A 26,516-nucleotide genomic window follows, 5' to 3' on the forward strand; every position below is an offset into this window, starting at 1 on the left:
TAATTTTTATATTGTTATGCATTCATATGTTTTATGTAACTATTATGTTATTGTTTATTGTTCGTGTTTTCGGTTGTGTTTTGGTTTTTCTTCATTGTCATTTGGGCTTGGTCTCATGTAAGCCGCTCCGAGTCCCCATCGGGGAGATGGTAGCAGGGTATAAATAAAGATTATTATTATTATTATTATTATTATTATTATTATTATTACTACTACTATTATTATATTAATCCAAATGGCATCTTAAAACATTTATATCCTACTCAGCTAGTTACTTTAAGAATATATATACTTGATACACCAGTAAAACTGATGAAAGCTTGCAGTCTTACATTGAGCCATGAAGTTGGATCCAGGACTCTTGTAGACACCAAAAAACATGGCTGCTCAAGTCTCTTATATAAGGGATGAGAACAGAGCTTGAACACCACACAATTTCTTCCACTCCTCCTCCCCCCCCCCCCCCCCACAAACCAGTGCATTTGGGAAGCGGCTCTGGCTGCTATACATAAAACCAAGCTTCCCCATTTCATCTTGACAACCATTTCCCCTAGCTGCTTCTCTTGCCACCAAATGCCTTCTACCCCATCACCCCAATATGCACCCTGAAGGCAACCACTGCCATGCACACAAACCCTGGCTGCTTCTACATTGTGTTCCACAATGCCATCATTTATTGCCATGTGTACAGTTTGAGAGATGGGGATGGTAAGTCGTGGGTAGCAGGTACATCGTTTCCTGCTTCCTGATGAGATCACACAAGCTGCCACTTCCACCTTTGAACCAATAGAACAATAGCATTGTAGACAATGTATCAAAATGTGCACTTGGTACCCAGGCCCTGGGATTTCAACCCTGGTACTGCTTCTCAGCCAAGTTAATGAAGTCCTAATCCCACTGTTGGTCCCTGATGAGCTTCTCCCTCACAAATACACTTTTCCACTCCTATCTCATCCAGGGTTTTCTCATTTTATCTTCTGCATTTGGCCCGCCCATTGTGTTCTATTTTTAATTTTTCATTATGTTATATGTTATTTGCACTGTTTATTGTACGCTGTTACTTTATGTGTTTTATTGTGATGTAATTCTGTTGTTGTTGCTTTGTATTTTATTTTGCTGCATTTTATTTTTGGGCTTGGCCTCATGTTAGCCGCTCCAAGTCCCGCTAAATAAAATTTATTATTATTATATAGTTTCTCTCAATTTCATTATATATATAGATAGATATAGATATAAATATTTATGTGCATATTCAGTCCATGGTTGTTAAATCTAGAGGTACTGATGGCCTGCTTTAATATTTGGGTATTCCTGCACACCATGAGATTATATATATATATATATATATATATATATATATATATATATAGCTAATTTGGTTTTCACTTATCAGTGTGTGTGAACAAATATTCTCTACATTTCTTCTTGCCAGAGAATTCTGTCACTTCTTCCAAATATCCTACGGAAATCTGAATTTGTTTTTCTTAGAGTCCCCATACTTTCGGACACATCTTGAAAAAAAAATGAAGGAACTTTAATGTGGTAGGGAGGTGCACTGTTTCAAAAAAGTTTTTAAAGTTCCACTCGGCAAGTCTAGTTTTTTTGAGGTATCACTGAAACCTGTTAAAAGTGTATTTATAGTAATTTCAGAAAAACACTGTAGAAGGTGCTTATTTTAATTTTAAATCACTGTGATTAATCTTACTTTGTCAACAAAATTAATTATTTAATGAGTGATCTGGGGCCATTAGGAGTCAGTAGAGGACACTGGTAGCTTTTAAAATCACAGGTGTGGGAATTATCTCTAAGATCAGGTGTGGAAGTTTGCATTAATCTGTTTTATAGAAATCCTTTACTAGATATAGGGTAGAGATTGCTGGAGTTGGTATATTTGGATATTAAATAGAGTCTTGCTACTGTCTTTCAAAATAATTTTTTGTTCTTGCTCCCTAGTACCTTCTGATGCTCATCTAACTTTTTTCATAATTTACAACATTTCAGAGAGGTAACATATAAATAAGATACTTCCTCCTTTGTGAGTAATGCTATCAAATGATGTCTCATCACATCTTTTGTTTTGATATCTAATCATGAAGGCAAGATCTCACAAGCCTTCATGACTTGTCAAAAAACCCTCATAAATTATGGGTGCTGTTCACTAAAAATTTGCTGATACTTTCTTTAATAATAATAATAATAATAATAATAATAATAATAATAATAATAATAAATTTTATTTACTGCCAGTCCCTCCCCACTGCTTGAGGTGGGTTAAACATTGCTAAAACACACATTCATTTAAAACATTATTAAAACTTATTACCACAAAATACATCTAAAAATACACACAACAAAAATTAAACATAAGATGCAAGTTTAAAAATTGTCATTAAGACTGTCTGCGTAGGCCTTTTGGAAAAAAGATAGGTCTTCACTTTTGTCTTAAATTGCTACAGCTGATCTAGCCATCAAAGCTGTTCTGACAGGTTATACCACAGTCTTGTAGGTAAGAGCACAGTCCAGAGTGACTCCCAGGTATTTGGGGGCACAGCAATGCTCCAGTGGGGTTCCTTCCCAGGTGATCTTTAGAGCTCGGGATGCTTCTCTGTTCTTGAGATGAAAGGCACATGTCTGTGTTTTAGATGGGTTGGGGATCAGCTGGTTTTCCCTGTAATAGGCAGTAAGAGCACCTAGAGCTTCGGAAAGCTTCTGTTCTACCATCCCAAAGCTTCCTGCTTGAGCAGTAATGGCACGGTCATCAGCATAGATGAAGCTCTCTGTCCCTTCTGGCAGTGGCTGGTCATTTGTGTAGATGTTGAACATGAATGGAGCAAGCATGCTCCCCTGAGGCAGGCCATTCTTCTGTTTCCGCCATCTGCTTCTCTGGCCCTGGAACTCAACAAAAAAGCTCCTGTTTTGTAGCAGGTTTCCTATGAGGTGGGTGAGGTGGTAGTCATTTGTGATATTATACATTTTTCTCAGGAGGAGGCGGTGGTTCACAATATCATAGGCTGCTGACAGGTCTATGAAGACAGCTCCTGTGATCTGCTGCCTTTCAAAGCCATCTTCTATGTGCTGAGTCAGGTTCAACACTTGCGATGTGCAACTTTTGCCTTTCCTGAAGCCAGCTTGCTGTGGGATCAGACATGGGTCTATTTTTTCGGTAATTCTATGCAAAGTAAGTTTCTCCAGAACTTTGTAGAGGTGGCACAACAGGGAGATTGGTCTGTAGCTTTTTGGGTCATTGTGGTCTTTGCCTGGCTTCAAGATGGCGATGACTCTTGCTTTCCTCCAGGTTTTGGGGATCTGACAGGATGCAGTGCAGTTGTTCATCAGCTCCAGCTGATGAACAACTTTGGTGGCAAAGTTGGGTTTCCCATTCTTCAAGAGTTGGTGTGCTATCTGATCTGCCTTTATGTTGGCATGGCTATTAGTTTGTGAGGGGTCATTGCTCAACCATCTCAGCAGCCTCCACGCCTTCTGGCTGCTCCTGCCCATGTCGACCTCTGTGATCAGCTTGATCCACTGTTCTTTCTTGGCTTCAGAGATGGAGGACACAATGCTCTGAGCTGCCTGAAGGGTTTGCTCACTAAATGGGTCTTCGTTGTGGAGCCTGTAATAGTTTTCCAACAAGGCAGCTGTTTCAGGAGTAATGCCCTGAAGGTAGTTGGTTCTGCAGCCTCTTGGTATCGAGGCCCATGAGCAGGTTTTCACGATTTCAATAAAATGCTCTTATTCCTCAGGGATTGGCGCGGCCGATGTGATCATGTCATCTAACATGTCTGAGAATTTAGTCCAATCTGCCTTTCTGAAGTTGAATCTTCGTTTAAATTGAACTTCTTGAGGCCTTATAGTTGGGAACAGTTGGCATACTATTGGTTGGTGCTGTATGTTTGGGATTGGTGGTCCCACTGATTTGGTGTATTGCTGTACAATGCTGTCGCTCACAAATAAGAGGTCTGGGTTATATCCTCGGTGCCATCCCCCGCTGTTGTAAGATGGTGGGAGCTTGCTATCATGGATGAGTGATAGTTTATGCAAGAGGACAGCCTCTCCATTTTTATCCTCTTGGGCATAGCCCCATACGTGGCTGCGGCTGTTGAAGTCACCAATTACTACCGCCCTTTGGTGCCTATCAAAATTCTCGGGGGAGGAGAAGCAGAACGCTTCATTTGGGGCCTGGTACACAGAGATGATGGTGATGTTATTAAGCTCTACTGTTATAACCTCTATATTGTTTTCTTCAGTGTTGTGGGCACTTCTGACTTGGAGGCCTGGTTTGACAAAAACAGTGCTTCCATACTGTGCATGTGGTCTTTCCGCTACTAAGACCATTCCTGGAACTTTGGGTCGTTTCTGTTGTTCATCCCTATGTATTTCTTGGACACACAGCACATTGCATTTCTTATCTCGGCACAGTTCATAGAGCAGTTGCTCTTTGGCCGCTGACATGCCTTTGATGTTGATTGAGATTATTGTCATGGTTGGTCATGAAAAGGTCTGTTGATTGTTTTGCTTGCTTGCTTGCATGCTGGTCGCTTCTGTGATGAGAGAATCAGCCATCTATGAAGACGTTGCCCAGGGGACGCCCGGATGTCTTGCAATCCTGCGAGGAGGCTTCTCTCATGTCCCCAATATCATACGAAAGCTGACTGGCACAACCTGGGGATCACAACCAGATACAGTGAAGACCTCTGCCCTTGCGCTGTGCTACTCTGCTGCTGAGTATGCATGCCCAGTGTGGAACACATCTCACCACACTAAAACAGTGGATGTGGCTCTTAATGAGACATGCCCCATTATCACAGGGTGTCTTCACCCTACACCACTGGAGGAATTACACTGCTTAGCTGGTATTACACCACCTGACATCCGCCGCGAAGTAGCAGCCAATAGTGAAAGGACCAAGGCAGAGACATCTCCAGCTCATCCCCTGTTTGGGTATCAGCCAGCATGTCAACGACTTAAATCTAGAAATAGTTTTCTAAGATCTACAGAGACACTTGCTGGAACACCTCAGCAAGCAAGAGTCCAAAAGTGGCAGGCTCAAACCCAGAACCTCATCTAATGGGTGATACCAAATGAGAGACTCCCCCCTGGGCACACAGAGGACTGGGCGACTTGGAAGGTGCTGAACAGACTGCGCTCTGGCACCACGAGATGCAGAGCCAACCTTCAGAATTGGGGCTACAAAGTGGAATCCTCAACATGTGAGTGTGAAGAGGAGCAAACCACTGACCACCTGCTGCGATGCACCCTGAGCCCTGCCACATGCACAATGGAGGACCTTCTTGCACCAGAAGCATTCCAAGTGGTCAGATACTGGTCAAAGTACATTTAATCAACTACCAAACTAAAAAAAAAATTCTGTATTTTGTATTTTTGTATTTTATCTGTTTGTTTGCTTTGTTCTGTTAGAAATGTAATATAATTGATTGGTTGCAGATGACTCGATAAATAAATAAACCACAGTCTTAAAGTTCCTTTAGGTTGTGGAGGTGTGTAATTCAGCTAAACAGCATGCCATTTTCAGTGTCTGGATTTCTGTGCCCCCCCCCCCATCTGTTTTTCGGGAACCTCCTGAATTCAGGTGGACAACATTTCATTTTTCAATCCAGCAGCTGAAAAATCAATTTTTGCTCCAATTAAATCCAGTCAATTGGCATCAATGGAGTAACTTCCCAGGCTCCCCTTTCTGTCATTTTAAGGACATCAGTTTTAAGAAACCATTTTGGTGGGGGGAAATAATTTCTCCTCAGATCCTTCAATAAAATTGCTTTAAGACATCAAACTTAAGAAACCACCTTTTCTGGCATCATTTCTCCTCAATGCCCTTTAATGAAACTGAGTTAAGGCACCTTTTTAAAACACGTATTTCAGTGGGAGAAATAACCTAAATGATCATTAGTTATTCTTATATATATATATATATATATATATATATATATATATATATATGACCTCATTTTATGATGACTTTAGAAATGGCAAGATACTTCTGCCCCACATTTGAATCTTGCGTCGTGTGAAAGGCAAAATTGGTGGCAGTGCTTTAAGTAGAAAGTAAATGCTTTCTGACACTTCTAACTTCACTGGATGCCCTAAAAGGGTGTAGCTTTTCCCCCCATTTATCTTGAATAAGAGATTGAGAAACTTATTTTTTTTCCTTGCCGGAAAGATTTGTGTGATATTTTCTGTTGGCATCAAGAATATTCTCACATCTGTAAACATATATTGCAAATTGCATACACTACAAAATATATATCTTGAAAATTGGCTGTTGATGCCTTTTTATGAAAAATTATTTTTTATGCTTGCTCTCTATGTCTATTTTGTTTCACGGAGGCAAAAGATTCTAGAGGCCTTTTCAGATAGGCAAAAAGTCAAAGAGGAATTGGGATTTTAAGTTCCACTTCCTCTTAGGATGGAGATTACACAGATGGCCTGTAGTCTGTCATTTTGAAGAGGGGTGGTCCAGATACTCACCCCTGCTGATCCCAGATCAGCAGGGGTGGGCATTGGCACTGCCAGCCTCCTTCTCCCCGCCTCCCATTTTCCCTTGCACTTACTGGGAGAAGACTCCAACCAAGCCTGAAGCCTCCCTCCCCCTCCTTTGGAAGAGCCAAGCGAAGGCTTTGGGTAGGGAAGGAGCAATTTGTCCTCCAAAGTCCCCTGTTGGATCTTCCAGAGAAGAGGAAGACAGGCAAAGGCTGCCGGCCTTCATGTAAGGTTTCATCCAGTAAGTTAAGAGGGAAATGAGGGCAGTAGGGAGTCCAGACAAAGGCAAGGGATGAAAACACATGTTTTCCATGCCTGCATGTTTACACAGGCATGGAAAGGTGTGTGTTTCTCAAAAAGAACTGGGTTTAAAGGAAGCTTTTAAATATGTATTTTGCAGCCTTTAACTCAATTCCTCCTGATTCCTATCACATTTTGTCTAAACATTGTTTAGCCACCCCCTCCCCTTTTAGCCCGATTTAACCTGGGTTATAATGCATGTGTGGAAGAGCCCTAGGCCCAAATTGTGCAAACCTTAACAAAAAGTGCTCATTATTTCCCTGTCACATATATAAAATAAGACTCTCTTGTCAAGGAGGAGACAATATCCAATTATTCTTCATCTTCCCAGTGACTCCAAGTTCTACACAGAAAAAAGTTTTTCATCTACATTCACTACACTTTGCATGATCGTATTCACTTCTATCTGCCTTCTTAATTGCCTACCTTTTCTCTAAACCAGGAAACCACCAGAGTTACACACTTTTCATCCTGTGAAACTCATTCTATTATCATTTTGTTGCAGTTTTCTATACCTTTCTCAGCTCTGTATTATCCTTTTTTATTTTAGGGAACAGACCAGTATACAATATTTCAAGTGTGAGTTTTGTTAAAATAGTGGCTGCTTTATTTCAGACTTAATCATTCCCATCTTCGAGTTCACTATTTTCATAAAGCTCACATATTAAGTTCAGGAGTTCATATTGGTGACTATCAAGAGTGAAAATGTATTTCTCCATAGAAGCAATGATTGTGAGAGAGGGCATAAAACAGTAGTTACCTAGAAACTTTATTTAAAATAAAGGATTTCAGGAACTTTAAGAAACAGGAAAGCCACTGCAGTGCAGCCACCAAAAATCCTACTTCATAGTACTTATTGACTGAAAATCAGGCTATGAAAACTAGAAAAGAGAGTCACTGATGCATATAATTGGTGGTAGATGTAGTCATGAAATAAAAGAAAAACTGTTTCTGCCATAGATTGGAGAATGGTATTACAGAAGAGGAAATCTATTGTCACAAGAAAGACATTTTCAACTGTAATGTGCAATGGCTTAAGTATGTTACTAGCACACTCAAAACAAAGACCCCAGAAAATGTTTAGCTATGGATTTCCATCCTTTCTCTTTAAGGGTAGATTTTACTCCCTTTAAAAGGCAAAACTCCTGCTCATTAAATCCAGTGAGAGCATTTTAAAATGTATTTTTCTCCACCAGTATTTTTACTATTACTGAATTATCTTGAAAGACATTTATAAGAACCAATGGGTATGTGCTAGGAATTCTTGAAAACATGAGGAGATTGGCCTGCCATGAATTAGTACAAAATGAAAACATTTCATCAAATGAGAAAAGTGACACATAACCTTTGATTCTTTAGGTGTACACATATTGACGTTTTCCACTTGCAGGGAGTTAAAATAGGTAAAATACTGACACTATGAAATTTGAATTATGACACTTTTGATATATCATTTTACTGTCCTCATACTGCCATTCACTGGCAGAAAGCCACTGTATAATGATGCATAATCAGCTCAAATTGATTAGGAATTCATCCAGATCTCTTTTGTTTATTCTTTATAGTATGCCAACAACACTTCTGAATTTGTTTACTATGTTCTAAAAGAAGGAGAAATATAGTATGTAAACATGCTTGTAAAACAGGAGATAAATATATTTCTTTGCCAAGTAAAGAGAGATATCAAACTATGTATGTTTAATATTTCATTTGTATTGATTCATCTATAATGGACTTTATTTAACAATTTCATTACCAATTTTCCATGCCTAGAAAATCTGTAGGTTGGCTCCTAGTTCTGTTACATCAGCAGGAGTGCTGCATGAGCGGATTTCTTTTGAAGATACTTCCTATAAAAAGATAGGCAGCCTTCATTGATTCCCTCTTCTTCTAAAACCTCCAGCTACTCTCTTCTATTCAGCGACCCACACTTGAAGTTTCTTCAAGTGATTTCAATGGAGTAGCTATAATTAATTTCTTATGTTTGCTATCAAATAATTTCCTTAATAGCATTCATATAGGAAGAGTGCTAGTTCTTATCTCAGTTATGAAGTAGAGTAGCTTTTAATTCAGTGGAGTAGTAATTCTACTCTGGGTTTTAATTTAAGTTTTAAAGGAATTATCCAAATTACTGAATCTGTTTTGAGCATAGGATTCAGCAATAATGGTTGCTTACCTGTAACCGTGTTTCTTCGAGGGTTCACCTGTGAAATTTGCACAGTCATATGTGCACATTTCATAGGGACCACAATGAAGAACCTTAGATTGAATACTCCCTCCAAATTTTTTTTCTCTGCCCTACATTAAGGGTGCCACCAGCAGCCATTGCCAAAGTGTGTAAGATAAGCAGTCGTGTCCATACATAGCTATATAGTGATCTTTGTAGTAGTCCTTTTTCTTCCTAGCTTCCCATGTGTGCAAGAAACATCATGAAGTAACTTTTTTTCAGTATAGGAAGATTGGGCTGGTGTGGAAGCTCACCCAAATTGAGTTGTGTGTAATAGAAAGAAAAAAATGCTGCAGCATCCTTGGCCTGTTTATATTGACAATGTAAGCTAGACAAATGCTGCTGAAGAAGCCTGTGAATGTGATAGAAAATTGGAATCCTCATTTAGATAATAATTGTTGAATTGGTAAAGAAATTAAAAATGCAAACACATCACCCTTGGCAACTTTGTTATAACAGACAACTTCAAATAAATCACCAAAGGAATGCATAGAGTGCCATAAGAATGAGTTTTACTTTGGCAAAACAGATTTGAGCAGATCACTAGTACAGCGTACTAGTCCGATTCCAAAGAATGCAACTGTGACCCTTCAGTTTTTATCAATTCAAGCAAATAACTCTTCTCTTCCTTTTTTCTGTCAAAAATGAAAAATGCAATTGCTCTTATTTTTTTCTAAGACAGTGTTGATAATCCTGTGGTCCTTCAGATGTGCCAGGGACCAAGCATTCCTCACTATTGACTTCACTGGCAGGGACTGCAGTGCAACATGATTTCGAGAGTCACAAGATTCAAACTCCTATCCTACTTTGTCCCAAAAGACAAAGAAAGAGACTCTTAGGCATCAATGGATATTAATGCTCATTTCTTAACCCTGGCCACCTGTTATTGATCAGGCCTGTTCATAGTAATTAGGACAAGCAAACTCATCATATCATCTTTTAGAAATTGTCTGTTTTTAATCTAATTTCTTTCTTATTAAAAACAGAGCACACTGGAGCTGAGAAAAGATCATTTGTAACAGCATTCTCTTCTATTACAGTGGTGTTAAGATATGCTATTAAGATAGATTATCTAATTAAATTGAATTCATTTGATTGAATACATTTCTTAATTATAGAGAGAGGAAGCAGTTTAACCTTTCAACTTCAGAGGCTTAATTGAATCGTAACAGGCATATGAATGCATATGGCTGGCTATGTTTTAATTTCAGAGTGAGAAGAATTAATTCCACTTCAGAAACATATAATTCAATTTACATACTAAGGACAACATCAAAAAGGGGGACTAAAGAGAGAAATATGGGAAATAATTAATTTATTTAATCTAAAAATATAGGATAACTCATAATGCTTTCTCTGGTCTCTGGTAAGCCACCTTGTTTGGCTTACCTCAGGAATCCTATAAAAGCTTCATATTGAGTTATTATAAATATACTGAATTGCATGCTTACTTCCCTCCCCCCCCCCCACCCTTTCTCCAACAAAGTATTGGGACTCAGCTTGTATTTGAGCCTGAATCTGTGATTGTGTTTTCCCCTTCTAATGTTTCTGGGTCTGACTTGAGTAGTGAACTGATGTGATCAATGTGAATGAGGTGTAAAATGGAGATACTTTGGACAACAAGGTTACTGCAGACTCTGATTGAGAAGGGTCAGGGGAAAGGCTAAGTTCTCATGAGAAAGTTCCCGTCACAGCCAGGGAAGAAAGTTTACTCCCTTCTCCAAGCTGGAGTTTGCAAGATAGTTTCACACCTCCTGTTGCTAATGAAGAGATAGATAAGACCAGTCACCATCTGGAAATGAGCCAGAACCATCGATAGGCCCAGTGTTTACACAGGTCAGAAGGAATTCGGCAGTTAAGGCCAAAAACTGGGGAGAGTAGGAACCAGTTTTTGGGACTTAAATTGAGCTCTTAGAGAATTTTGTTTAGACCAGGCATCATTTGGAATCTAGCTCAAGTCTCCTGGGTATTCCTGTCTCATGTGGCCTCATCTCTAAGGATTCATGGTATTTCAAGTGGATTAGCAGTGGCTAGTCTGTTCATAGTTTTATTCTAAGGGCTTTTTGGCTATTCATTGCATTTGGATTATTTCTGCAAGCTTTGGGACATTGTTATTATTCCTCTGTTTGGACACTGCTTATGTTGCTGCTTTATGTGGCTTTTTGCTTTTGGACTTCTTCTTCTTTTTTTAGGTACTTCTTTTTTATTGATCTAAATTGCTTTTATTATACATTTATCAAACAAAATGTATAAGCATACATTCTTCCCTCTTTTTACAACATCTTAGATAGAAGAATTTGTCATATTATATACAATCTAACAGTAAAAATAATCAAATACATCTTTAAGCATATTTCTTATCGTTCCGTTACAACTTATACTATGTATATCTCTACCACACACCTTTTATCTACTTATACATGTTTTATTTCTTTATAATTAGTATTATACCATTTCCCCCCTCTTCCCTTTACCCTTAGTTTGTGCCCCCTTCACCAGGACCAACCTACTCATGCTATTTCACAATTCTAAAATGTCATTGTTTCTGTTGCTGGCTTGTGCCCCTTTCCCTCATTAAAAATATACTCAATAAATTTTCCCCATATTTTCCAGAAATCTGTTTGTTTCCATATTCCCCTTTTAATTTTAATATTGCAAGTTAGCTTATCATTAATAGCTATATTCCAAATTTCCCTATACCATTCTTCTAATTAAATTTCTTTTTTTTCTTTCCAGTATTTTGCTATTAGCAATTTAGCTGCTATTATCAAATTAGAAACCAATTCTTTCTCCTCTTGTGATGGAATTGTATTGTCATGTATAAGTAATAAAGCTAATTTTGGTGTAGTCTTAATCTCTATTTTTATTATTGCTCTTATTTCTTTGAATATGCTTTCCCAAAAATTTTGTATGATTTTACATGACCACCACATATGAAGGTATGTCCCTATTTCCTGACAACCTCTCCAACACTGATTTGAGTATTTTTTTATCAATCTGATTTAATCTAATGGGAGTTAGATACCACCTCCATATCGTTTTATAGTAATTTTCCTTGATTCTTATAGACATATTTTAGTAATCTCATACTCCATATCTTTACCCATTCCTGATTATTCATTTTCCCCCCAAGTCTGTTTCCCATACTTCCTTCAAATAATCTTGTTCCTGTTCATTCTTTAATAACAGTTGATAGATATCACTTACTGTACCTTTTAATGTTATATTCTCTTCTTTAGTCTCCCTTTGAGTTATCATCTTTTCTATTTTTGTGTATTCCCTGCCTCTATTATACTTTTTCGTTATATCACTTGACCATTTACCCAATTGTAAATACTTGTACCAATCTAAGTCTCTTAATTCCTCTTTTATCCTTTCCATATTTACCATTTTCAAGTCCCAGTCTTTTACTTTCATTAGACCTCTTCCGTTAAATTTTGCTTCAAGTTCTTTTCTCAGATTTGCTGGAAAGTTTTCTGTCATTAGAACTGGCATGATAGGAGAAATACCTGGCATTAGGGTTTTTTTATATTTTCCCCAAATCTCCAAAATATTTTTTAAAAAGGGGTTGTTTAAATCTTTATACCATTTCTTTTTACCCTTTCCTCTTTGGACTTCTACGTATTTTTATAATCATCTCTTTTATTTTATTTTATTGGCTCCAGTTATTCTACAAATAAAAGGATTCTTCTTTCATTCAAGGTGTGGTGTAATTAATGATTAGAGGGTCCTGTTCCTGTTCTAGGATGCAGCACAAATGAAGGTTTCACCTATTATATTTAGAGGTTGTATTGTTGTAATACCTTTGTTAGGCCAATCTAAATGGCACACAATTGTGAGCATGTTTCAATATATTTCAGTCCCTTTATCATTCAAATATTGCAAATATTACATGCAATGGTAGGCATGAGTGAAATGTGAGCTTTAAGTCACATTATCCAACACAAAACAGGGAAGACATTAGGTTTGGTTTAAAAAGAACTTTAGCTAAATTAATATATATACCAATAAAGAATAAAAGAAAACATGCTGCTGCTACTACTACTACTACTACTACATTCTATACATCAGAAAACTGACTACATACGATCTACATTATTTAATCTAAGGGCTTTACATTAATTGTCAGACGGTTATATTTTCTCTAAATGTACAAAAAAAATTTGATGCATTTGTTTCCCACATAATAACATTACTCTAGTCCATAAAAAAACTGTGATGGAAGTTTGATCCCATCTTTGCTTTAGGAACACAGTGAATAGGCCCAGTTTTTCTTAGAGTTAGTGAGATTAAGTCATGTTATCCAATACAAAGCAGGGAAGACATTAAGCAAAAATAAAATAAAATAAATTGTGCATACATAAACCTAACCCTTCACTCCAGTACAAAACTACCCACTACTAAACAGACTTTGGCCACATCATGAGGAGACAGCAAAGCCTAGAGAAGACAATTATGCTGGGGAAAGTGGAAGGCAAAAGGAAGAGGGGCCGACCAAGGGCAAGATGGATGGATGGCATCCTTGAAGTGACTGGACTGACCTTGAAGGAGCTGGGGGTGGTGATGGCCGACAGGGAGCTCTGGCATGGACTGGTCCATGAGGTCACGAAGAGTCGGAGACGACTGAATGAATGAACAACAACAACTAAACAGACCCACCTATATTCATCCTTAACTCACAACTACATCTACTATGAACATACGTTATATCACCACCTTAGAAAGCTATCTTCCCTGGGTTGTTGTAGATTTTTCAGGCTGTATGGCCATGTTCCAGAAGCATTCTCTCCTGACATTTTACCTGCATCTGTGGTAGGCATCCTCAGAGGTTGTGATGTTTGAAATGTCAGGAGAGAATGCTTCTGGACCATGGCCATACAGCCCGAAAAACTTACAGCAACCAAGATTACAGGTGTTCTGCCAAAAAATTCTAGTTAATTCAACTCAGTTTGTGAGCTACCTTAGAAACTTTAGAGTACAGGATGGGGGAATGACATTGGAGGGCCACATCCAGCCCACAGGCCTTAATTGAGAACCCTTGGTCCAATAAATTGCCATCACTTACCTAAAATGACAAAAATCAAGGTTTGCTTTGGGGATTTTTTTAAAGAAATAAAATTCAAACTATGAATAACTGAATCTATAAATATGGAGGGCCAGATCCAAAATTGTCTATGGGCCCTTCCACACAGCCATATAAACCAGAATATTTGCTTTGAACTGGATTATCTGAGTATACATTGCCATATAACCCAATTCAAAGCAGATAATGTGGAATTTTATACAGGTGTGTGGAAGGAGCCTATGTATAGCTGAGATAGTGATAACTTTCCTTCTGATGTTTCAATGTACACAAACTTTGTTTTATGCAAAGGACTAAAAAAGATAGTCTTACATTTATGCTATCTGAAACATACATTAATTTCATAAGAATTACCTGCAAGATATCTCGCTATGGAGGTGGAAGAGGAGGAGTTGTCTTCTATCTATCTATCTATCCATCTATTTATCTTTATCTATTAATCCATTAAATAATTCAGTTATATCTGTCTTTTCCCCAAACCTTATCTCACCAAAATTGTCTTTGCATCAATGTTATTTTACTAAAATATCCAATTTTCATTAGAAGCATCATTCTGTTCCTTTAAAAAAAAAAAAAAAGGAATTGCAAATTTATTGTCAAAGGCTTTCATGGCCGGAATCACTGGGTTGTTGTATGTTTTTTCGGGCTATATGGCGATGGTCTAGAGGCATTCTCTCCTGACGTTTCACCTGCATCTATGGCAAGTATCCTCAGAGGTAGTGGGGTCTATTGGAACTAGTTGAGGTCTGTTGGAACTCTGAGGATGCTAGCCATAGATGCAGGTGAAACGTCAGGAGAGAATGCCTCTAGACCATCGCCATATAGCCCGAAAAAACATACAACAACCCAATTGCAAATTTGTCATGATTAATGCCATCTTCCACTTTTATCTTCATGGCTTACTTTGCATACATTTAACTCCACATCCCTAAAAAACAAATTGAAACAATATTTTTTCAGTCTTTACTTGAAATTTAGAAAAGCTCCTGAATGTTACACTCCAGATATGAACTAGTTATCAGTACAATTCTGTTAAACACAGCATTTTAGCTGCCAGAAGACATTTTCAAGAAGTGGGATAAGAAGAAGCACTAAAAGCAGTGATTGTAGAAGTCCTATCTTTACCAGAGAAGATTAATACAAAATGTGGCCAATTTAAATGTAAGAAAATTAACCATATGTGCCAAGAATATATGCTAAATAGCTTGTTGAAAACAGCTTTTGAATTTTTAAAATATATTTGTATGAATGCAACTATTAGCATATATTACTGTTGAGAAGTATATTTGGTCCTGTGAAAAACATATTGCATCTGTAAGTTTTTCTCTCTTTTATCAACATAAAATTATTTTGAAGTACATAGAACACTATTGATGTAGCAATGGTGGAGAACATTTGTCGCCAGAGTTTTGAAATATTAAACACTAGAACTAATAAATGTAATGCAGTAAGACCATACACCCAGATATATATGCAATCCCTCTTTTATTAAAACTGACTTAAAAGCTCTGCTGAGTTCAACAGAATTAATGTCATTATTGTTCTATAAATTCCACATATCACTGTCAGTGAACCTTTCATGAAAATGCCTACTTGATAAGCTGAAATATGTAAAATTTTCAAAGTTCAGCTTCCTATTTTCTTCTTGCAGGAAACTTCCCCAGTACATGAGTTTTCATATGTAACTTTCTACTTTAACCCTGTATTGAGGTTCTGCAGCCCTCCAGACCTTCAAAGGAGCAGGAAGCTTGTTAAGATGGTCTGCATAGAGAACTGATTAGCCCGCCTAAATTCTGAGACAATCTGCATAGGCCAAATAAAGCAGCAAGGGTTGGAATGAACTCAGTAATATCCAGATAATGCACAGGTCAGATTCGCTTAAATGTCTACCAAGGCCAGTTAGCATGGGATTGTCAGGGGATGCTTAGCTGAACGGTTCTGAATCAGAACAGGCTGTGGCTGTTTACACAAGCCATCTTGCTTTCCCCAAGACCAGGCTGCCTAGGGACAGAAGGTGGCACTTATTATATCTCCCAAGTCTTCAGCTTAGCAGTGATCACAAAGCACAAATTGCTGGTGGTTGATGATTGTCACATGCAGTACAGTTGGCTGGATCATCAAAATGATTGGAGATTCCCCCCACCCCCACCCTTCACATCATTCTGGTGCTCTGGCCAGCTCCACTATATTCAATGAGTGATAATCACCAGCAATTTCACAGCTGGTAGTTGCAGCTAAGCCAAGAAAATGAGCGGGATGGCCAACGTGTTTGTTCAGTGGTTGTGTTCTGCTAGGCCATTAGACTCCTGTTTCATTGCTGGGTTGGTTAGTACCATGCAGTGCAGATAACTGCCAGTTCCTGAGGCAGCTTGGCTGTAAGGACTCCCCATCACAGATCCAGAGTAGTTATCTCCAGATCAACTCCAAGGTATGTGACCTGTGTAGATGCCCCTTCCCATTATCAAACTGGCAATCCTTTCAAACCCTGATTGATCATTGGAATGTAGAGATGGCCAAGGTGGTTCACATGTCTGATTTCTTCTCTCTAAATAGAGAATTGTCCTGTGCACAATTTGGGAAAACTCACTGCCTCATTTTTACATTGTTTCTCCTATTCCTACCTGCATTCCTTTTTTCAAATCAGGTTGTGGCATATTCTTTTGTCATGGCATGAAAATATGGTGACATATTTTAGGACTTTATAGCCTGAATCCTATTGTTATCCCCAGTTACAGCATAACCATAAAATCGTCTATACATTCATCATTCAATAAGAGATTCGGTGAGTCCACTGTAGTTGGGACTAACCAGAATGTCTGATATTTATAGCAATGTTCTTGTAATTCAGATAATTTGGTCTGGGGGTGGATAAATACATTCATTGAAAAGGAATCCATATGACAACAAAAAGGATGGACAAGTACATACCTTGAAAGAGAAGTCATGATTAGACAGTCTGGAAGTCCAGCAGCCTGCTTCTAATGAAAGTAGATTGGGTTGGTGGCACAAAGAGAAGTATCTTATGATCCAGAAACTTTCGGCAACAAATTGCCTGGGTTTGGGATGGTTTTCAATTAACTAGCAGATTGTCCTTGTGTGTTCTCACCTGTGTTATCAGGTGAGGAACTGGGCTGCAATCAATGTAAACTGTCTTTCCTTTTACCATAGTGGCCCCTGGGAGCCAATACCTGATGCAGAAATGAAACCAAATGACTCCTAACATAGTATTTTTTTTTCAGAAGACTTTAAATGCAACATCTACACAATATCAAATGATTTGTCTTTCTCTATATGTAGGTGTCAACACTAGAATTACTGGAAAAGCCATATTTATTGCTTGTCAGTGGTATTATTTGCACCCTTCCTGGAAAGGTATAACAATTTTGCTAGTGTACTCTAGGTTCACATTTCCTGCAGTGTGCAGAACAGCTGAAGGTTTAATTACATCTTTATCAGACATCTTATCTCCCTTGTTGTTGCATCTTTTCAGCTGGCTTTTTCTTCTTTGAAAAGCTTTTGGAGAGGGATTTTTTTGGGCTTCTCTTGTAACGTGTAAGGATTAGTAATAGCAGCCATCAGCCACACTACTGAAAGCAACAAAAGCACCTGCAATTTGACCTTTATTCAGGAGAAAAGAAGTTGTATTCTGCAGCATTTACCTTATTGCCATGGGATATTGAAGGCTCAGTGTTCTCTTTAAATCTGTGGGGTTTCAGATGCATATTTTTCATGTATTTGACATGTTTGACACATCAGTTCATTCATTTGAGCTTTCTTTTTAACACTACATTATGTCTATTTCAATCTTTTGTGGTTTCTCATTTCTTCAAGGATGGAACATGTAATTTAACCAAGGCTAATTATCTGTTCTTGGCATATGGAGTAACATCCTTGTAACCCAGTCACATTTACAATCATGGTACTACTGTGAGAATTGTAAATGCCTCCAAAACCCTACTTAAAACAAAGCAACCCTCACTGAGATGTGGTTTATGGTGGTGGTGAGCAGGATAATGCATCTAGTCCACTCTCACTTGCAAACTATATTGTCATCTGTATTATTTGCAAAATTATTTTGTATTTCTGTTACAAAGGATACTAGAAAATACATTTGTATTATAAATAAAAGAAATATAATTTAATTCATAAAGCTATCACTAGTGATTGTATTTATTACTTTCGTGTACCAGCTTCTAGAGCAATTGGTGAGCTTGCACCAACCAATTGGCCAGTGTGGGAACAGAATGCCGATGTAGAAAAGTCTGACCCAGCTTAAATAATTGCATTGTTATGTTTCTATATTTATTTTATTGAAGGCATTTGAAAGTAAAACTGATATAATATGTGCCTCCTAGTCCAAGTGGCATTTCAATGCATTAATTCATTCTCCCGCTTTAATACACACTTTTCCAGTGACCTTGACAATACGACATCTTTCTTGCCATCTCTCTAAATCTTTTGTTCTAAAGACTTATTGCACTGTCGATCTACTGAAGACATTCAATCTGTTTCCGAAAGGTGACTTAATTACCTCACTGCTAGACAAATAGCAAACTCTTCTTCAGGTTAGAAAGTGTGGCAGCAGCACAGGGAACCTTCCATAATACTTAGTTCATGATTAATAGAAGATTGTCTTTCAAGTGCCTCAAAATAATTTTTTAAAATGATTTACTTGTAACGCTTTTGTAATTAAAATAGCCTGCTGAGCTTTCGTACTGTGTTTTTATTAATCCTCTGAAGTTAACCTATCATATAGTGTTGTAACTTTGTATGGGATTAGTTTCAATCATATGTTTCATAAGATATATATATATATATATATATATATAGCCTAAAAGGAGGAGTTTGTAAATCATGACCTGCTTGTTGTTGGACTAAAAATCTTAGCAGACCTAGTTTGTGTGGTCAATGTTGAAAAATGCTAAGATTTAGAGGGGGACCAGCATTTGTCAGGCCACATTTCTAAAGGGACATTTAGTATCTATATTGAACACAGCCAATGAAAAATGATGTTGTGGCAGAAACCAGGAGAGACCTGCCACATCAACACAGTTTTTCCCCCATTTTATGGACAGCCATTATAAATTTACTGGAAGTCATGTCTGCTATCAGATGACTTCCAGTTGTCACTCCTGCCCTCCCTCCCCCCCAAATCACAGAACATCAGAACAATCATGAAGTTGAACAGATATGTAATAGCTGGGAGAAATCATGAATTTAGCCCAAATAGCGCTAAAATCCATTGTGATTGAGTCTGTGACAGTCTCTGTTCTGTTTTGGAGCTTGCCATGGTGAAAAGGGGTGTTCTGATGGGTGGTCCTTAACAGCAAGCTGTCATCCCTCTTTACAGAAGTGCATAATAACTCCTTCCCTTCACATTTTTCATCAATGCAATGCAAAAATGATTGATGACAGCTATAGCATAAAGGAGGAATTGTAGAACAGAGAAAATGCCATTTCCTTTGCTGGTTTGTTCCAATTATAATATTGTACTTAGCAGAGAATCATCTCTGTCTATAGAAATGCATGATTATTCTTTCCTTAAAACAGTACCCCTGTTCCAAGGGTCCAAAAGGATTGGATCCCATAGAAAGCAGGTTTAAAACAGCACTGCAGTCTCAAGGGTCCAATGGGTTTAGATGCAGAACAACTGGATTCCATTGTTGTAATGTGGCACTGAAATTTTGGGAATTTTTGTAAGCCATTCTAAGTCCCCTTCAGGGCGAGAAGAGCAAGGTAGAAATGGAGTAAATAAATAAATACATTTTAAAACAGCATCCCTGTCTCAAGGGTCCAATGGGTTTAGATGCAGAACAATTGGATCCCATGGAAAGCAATTGTTTAAAACAGCATCCCTGTCTCAAAGGTCCACTGGGCTTAGATGCAAAACTATTTCATCCCATGGAAAGGGATTCTGGCAGATTTTCATGAAGAAAAAAAGCTGGGGACAGAGAATTATTGCCTATGTGTGATGAGGAAGATAGTGGGCGCTTATGGGGAAACACTTAAAGTCTGATGAAAGGAGAATGAATGAAAATGAGTGAGGCAGGACTGGAATGTATGATCAGCTCCTCATTCCTCTCTTTGCTTAACAATACCTTTTAATACTGCCGTATGATAAGGTCCATACTGATGTGTCTCCTGATTGCAATGTTAAAAAAAACCCTTGTGTTATTTTTTTCTGGAAAGATAGATAAAATACAATGTCATGTATTTTGGTAGAAGAGTACTTAAAGCTGGCTCTCATATGTTGCTGTCAGCCATCCTGAGGCAGAAGCCGCATGGATGCTTCCTTGCTAGATAAATGGCAATAAAAGACTAAGAAACATTTTGTAGGAGGGAGAAGTGACCTCTGCAGGCAGAAAGCAAAAGGTTTCAGTACATAGATAAGCAAAAAGAAAAAGAAAAAAAGGAGAGGAAACAAAAGGGCAGGCATGCTCTCTAGAACACCTCTGTCGCTAATTGCTCTGTACAAACATCAGTGTCCGTTTGCTTTCAACACTTTGAAGGAAAGAAAAGATCACTTCTAGCATGTAAATACATTTACATATATGGTACTTTTCTTTTTTTAAAAAGGCCTTTGCAAGGTACAGATTAAGCTGTAAAGCACATTGGATCTTAACCTCACACTTTCCATATTTTTTGAAATCATCTATCGATGACCAACCATGGAATAATGAGACCAGACACAAAGTTTGGTTTGAAATAAGTGCCATTTTATTTAGTCTGTGCCCTATTTATTTGTAGCTGAAAGGAGCAAGAGTGGGACCACACATCTATCTCAAGACCACTCCCACAACCTTCCCTGTGCCGCATTTGTGCTGTGAGGACACTCCAAACAATTGGGTTGCTCCCCAGCTGGCTATTTACTGGAAAGTAAAATTCAGGCACTCTCATCCAAGATGCAAAACCTTCAAGTAGAACCAAAATCCTAAGGAGAAAAAAACCTACCTAGCTGCTAAACAACTAAACAAGTTGTAATGGAGGTGGAAGACTGGGTCACATTAGAAATTGCAGAGGTATGAGAAGAGTCAGTCAAATCTTGAATAGTCTGAATAACCCATTCTCCTCACATGCAGCATTTTGACATGCTGGTGCCTATTTGCAAAACTACCTAGTCTCTATCCCTTGAGGCTAGCACATAAATTTCCTCCCTGTGGCATCTTTTTTACACTGTTTGGAAACAAACACATTGTTATATTACCTCAATCTTAGTGCTGGCCATGACAAGCATATTGTTAGCAAAAACAAGTTTGGTGCAATGGTTTGAGTGTTGCACTAAGACTGTGGGAGAGCACTTACTTATAGAAATCCACCAAGTGACCCCAGACAAGTCATGCTCTCTTAGTCTCAGAGGAAGGCAAGGACAAACCCACTCTGAACAAATTATGCCAAGGGACCTCATCAAACAGGGCTTGGGAACACTAGTCCAGCGATGCCCATCCCACAATGTTACTGGACTTCTGGTGGAGGTCCCACCCACAACCGGGGAGGAAGCATTGTACAATGCTTCTATCCCAACACGGGAGCCTGTCCATGCTGTGCTGGCTCCAATGATCCAGCATGTATTCTCAATGCTTGAGTGGCGCTTCCCACATGTGATGGGGGAAGCATTGCTGTGAGGGAGTGGCACATGGGCAAAAGATTTGCCCTGCTGCCCCTCTGTTTAGTGATGAAACCAGGCAAATAAGACACTTTACCTGGCTCATGTGATAACCACAAGTCAAAAGTACCTTAAAGACATACTACAGTAATCACTTCGAATACACTGGATACATTTTGCTGTGTTCATGATTTTAGGTACATTTCTTAAAACTTGCAGATTATGAAACTTTGGCTCAGAAAGGACATTATATGGTACAACTCCTTAACTCTCTAGCCTTATGGTAGAAGGGGAACACCTAAGAGCTATCTGATCCTTGTGTTCATCAGTTGAAAAGCTTGAAGACTAGAAGCAAGACATAAATGTTCAGGCAAATAAATAAGTACTATAAATTAATGGCTTATCTGTACTTTTAGCAGAATACTACACTTTATTTATATTCCGCAAACATTCAATGCTTTTTTACACAATGAACAATGACATACAACACAGAGATAAGGTAAAGACCTTCCCCTTTTCATCTCTGGCATCTGAAGTTGATGCTCAAGTCTTGTCATGGGGAGGTGCTCTTGTTCCATTTCCCATGCCAAGGAGCCTGCTGTCCTTAGATATCTCCAATCTGTTTGTTGGCATGTCTGCATGGGGTGCCCTTTTATCTTCCCACCGAGGTGGTATCTATTGATCTACTTGCTTTGCTTGCTAGGAAAGCAGAACATCATTATTATAATCTTCCTTCTTTAATTCCCTTAAAACATCAGGATTTAGAAGCAGCAGTACTCCGGTAGAGTGTACAAAATCTTAGCAAAACATCGATAGTTTTCGCACACAAAAAAGGAAAGTGCATATATTGAAAAGCAAGTTTTTATATGAAGGACATTATTATGACATAATTGAAACATTAACATTCAATTGATAATTCTCTATCATAATCAACTGCTCTTTTTTCATCCTAGTTTGGTATACATCCTATAGAAGACCTGTTCAATGATTTTCAAGATGGACGAAGGCTCCTGGAGCTTCTGGAAGGTCTCACAGGCCAAAAACTTGTATGTATATGTATGTTCTGCCCAGTGCAGATATTTCAGCACAGATATGTACATTATATGTAGTTGTACATTGCATTTTACTTCAAAAGTGGAAAAATCATGTTGTAAAATTAAATCTCCTGGATTCCCCCCCCCCAAGCATTTCTGTCTTGAAAGGTCTAGAAATGTAAGTTTTTGAAAATCTCCCTCCTCACATAAAAGAATGAATAACTTCCATAGGTTTTGTTGCTTTTGTGCAAAAACACAAGAATATTTTTTCATTCAGGTATTTTTCTGCAATACCCATAGTTTCTGGTAAAATATACTATATTTTCTGTTCAAATTACAGTACTTTTCCTCTGATGATGCCAGACAAAGATGCAGGTGAAATGTCAGGAGAAAATGCTGGTAGAACATGGCAACACAGCCTGGAAACCACACAATACCCCTCGGTTTCAACTGTGTTTCTATTGGGTTGTTGTGAGTTTTCCGGGCTGTATGGCCATGTTCCAGAAGTATTTTCTCCTGATGTTTCACCTGCATCTAAGGCAGACATCCTTAGAATTCATGAGGACCTCACAACCTCTGAGGATCTCACAACCTCTAAGGATGCTTGCCATACATGCAGGCAAAATGTCAGGAGACAGGCCCCTAGCCAGGATTTCGTTTCAAGGGGGGGTGAATTTGGGGGGGGGGGGGTTGGGGGGACTGAGTTTCGGGGGGGCTGAGTCTGAGTGAAAGAGACTCTAGCCTAGCAAACCTTTTGTATCATTACCCCAATACCCCCATGCATATGGGATATACTGAGTATGGTGATCAGATCATGATATGAATAAACATAACAGTTTAAATAATGCACCAGTAAGGCCTTTTCGCGAACCACCATGAGAATTTCAGGGGGGGGGGGTGAAGCCCCTCAAGTCCCCCTCCCCCCCCCCCCCGGCTACATGCCTGTCAGGAGAGAATGCTTCTGGAACATAGCTATACTGTCCAGAAAACTCACAACAACCCAGTGATTCCAGCCATAAAGCCTTCAACAAGAAATTGTATTCCTATTTTTTGCATGTCTTGTAACAACATTTCTATCAGCTTCTGATGCCGGTTAGCTATATCACAGATTCCACCATATATGATAAAGAATACCACCATGTGCTTCACTTTTCAAGTACATAGTTTGAGGCCTTTATATATCTCAGATAATTTATTGGAGCCAAGTATCATCTATACATCATTTTATAAACATTTTCTTTTTCATTTGATTTTAAAACTAAGATGTTGCTGAATGTAGAACTGAAACATGAGAAAGTTAAAGAACATATGTTTAAATGGGTCAAAATTGTATATGTAATATTGAGTAGGAATTATAGGGAAAGATATGGATAAGAAAGCTGTTTTTCTGTTTGACCTACACTTTTTAAACTTTATGCTTTAATTTTAAAAACTGCTGGTAGTTTAATTGATATTTAACACTGATTTTTGTATGTGTTCATTGTATTTTATTTTAAATGTGTCAGCTTAATTTTTTTTAAAAAAAGGTGAAGCATAAATAAGGATAATGATGTGGTGGTAATACTGATAGCAATGCAACCAAGTTTACGTTAAACATGTTAATTGAAGTTTCTTGCAAAACCAGCTATTATTTTATTTTATTTTTCTTCCACTTAAATTTCCTTACATGGAATATTGATATAATTGTTCATTTGATTCAAACTCCTTTCCTTGTAGGCTATAATGTGTGCTTGATGCTATGGTAACATTCTTAAATTGGTCCAGGTAAAAAAACATCAATCACAATAAAAGCAACTGAGATTTCTCTGAATGTTGCCCTCATTCAATATGGTCATTGAAAAATATCATAAAGAAATATGTCACTGAAGTCAGAATTGATATTTTTGGTGCCCTAGGCATTTCTTTATTGTTATAAATACAGTTCTGTCAGAAAGACAGATGTTTCAAATATTAATGCACAGTACTTTCTAGTTTTTTCATTATTGCTAATCACTATTTGTGTATGTGTTTAGGGGAAAGAAAAGGGCTCCACAAGAGTTCATGCCTTGAACAACGTCAATAAAGCTCTCCAAGTCCTACAGAAAAATAATGTAAGTAATAATTTGCATGGGATCATACGATTTCCAAAATGTTTGAAAATAAAAAGCTTGGTTCTGAAGTATGTTTCATAATAATAATAATAATAATAATAATAATAATAATAATAGTAACAGTCCTACGAGATGTCAGAAGCAAAGAAAAACAAAGTGTGCATCTATACTGCAAAGGTAATACAGTTTGCCATTACATTAACTGCCATGGCTCATTGCTATGGACTCCTGGGGGTTGTATTTTTACAAGGTCTTTAGCCTCCTTTCCCAAAGAACACCAAACTCCAAGTCTCAGGATTCCATAACATTGATTCATGGCAGTTAAAATGGTGTCAAACTGCATTAATTCTATAGTGTAGATGTACTCAGTGTTTGCAAGACTGTGATGCCACTAACATCCATTTCTAGTAAGACAATTTGTGCAAGTGAATGGGTTGATTTACTTTCCATCCTCTTTTCCTATGTACACACTTATTCCGACTGCTATAAAAAAATTGAAAAATTGGTGTCTCTCAGCAGCAAGAGCAAGTATGGGTCATATTGGGTTTAACGCTTGAATTTACGGCTTTACATTTCCTTCCTGCAGTTGAGTTTGTGCACATTTTAAAGGATTTCCCTTGATTTGTATATTTACTTATGCAACTTACATAATTTGTGCAAGTTATCCTCACTGACTAAGTCTTGTTTCTGCATATGTATTTCTAATTATGCAAATATAAGCCATTTGCATTTTAAAATATATACATTGTTTTTGTGTGTGTTTTATTACTGCTGTTAATTTTGCAAGTAGGGTTTTGACTCATGCAAAAATGCAGGTTTTTTAAAAACTGATTCCAAGAAAAGTTGCTTCTATTCATTTTATTGTAATATTTTTTTTATTAAGGTATGCTTTTTACAACATCATTAAAAGTAGAATAGAAGAGGGGTTGACGGGGAGGGGAAAATGTCTATGGGAAAGGAAATGGAGGGGAGGAAATGGAAGGAATGGGAGGGAGAGTTTATAAACTTCCAGTCTTCTTAATTGTGGTTTATTATTGCTCTTGATTCTTTTTTTTTAACTTTTGCTTCCCGTTTTCACTTTTCTTCCTGTGACACAATTTTTCTTTTTATTAGATTGAACTATATTATCATTCTTCTTCTTTTAATATCATGTATTCTTTAAAAGGCAGCCAATCTGTTGTTTTCTTGGTAATTGAAAACAACAGCTAGTGATTGAGTTAATTTGTCCATATTCATAATTTCCATTACTTTTATTAACTATTCTTTTGTTGAGGGTATTTCTTTTACTCTCCAGTTCATTGCATAGACTATTCTTGCTGCAGTCACTAAATAGTTAAAAAGTCTATCTTTATTTGTATCCATATCTATAGCCATTATTCCCATTTAAAAGTATTCCAGTTTCAGTTTTAGTTTGTGTTAAGTATTTTCTGAATTATGTCTTGTATTTCTTTCCAATAGTTCTACATGTGCACCACATGTTGTAAAAAGTGCCTTCCTGGGTTTCACATTTCCAACATTTATTTTGCATATTTTTCTAATGTTTTGCTGGGTTTTGCAGGGTTATATACCATCGGTATATCATTTTGTACCAGTTCTCTTTCACATTGTAGGGTGGGGAAAATTGTTGAAGGAGATGGGAGCTGTCAAATATCAAACTGAGGTTAACAGTTTTGATTAATTC

The 26,516-nt window shown here is 37.7% G+C and overlaps 1 protein-coding gene across 15 annotated transcripts in view; it reads left to right on the forward strand.

Annotated features, from left to right (window-relative positions):
- DMD (dystrophin) overlaps window positions 1–26,516 on the forward strand; it is a 1,568,405-nt gene that overhangs the window by 464,810 nt on the left and 1,077,079 nt on the right. For all 15 annotated transcript variants that reach the window (XM_067466757.1, XM_067466754.1, XM_060770144.2 and 12 more), the window contains exons 3-4: window positions 22,665–22,757; window positions 24,758–24,835. In XM_067466757.1, coding sequence (XP_067322858.1) covers window positions 22,665–22,757; window positions 24,758–24,835 — 171 coding nt within the window. The remainder of the gene's footprint in view (window positions 1–22,664; window positions 22,758–24,757; window positions 24,836–26,516) is intronic.

The sequence above is a fragment of the Anolis sagrei genome, chromosome 3 (genome assembly GCF_037176765.1).
Source record: "Anolis sagrei isolate rAnoSag1 chromosome 3, rAnoSag1.mat, whole genome shotgun sequence".
Lineage (NCBI taxonomy): Eukaryota > Metazoa > Chordata > Lepidosauria > Squamata > Dactyloidae > Anolis > Anolis sagrei.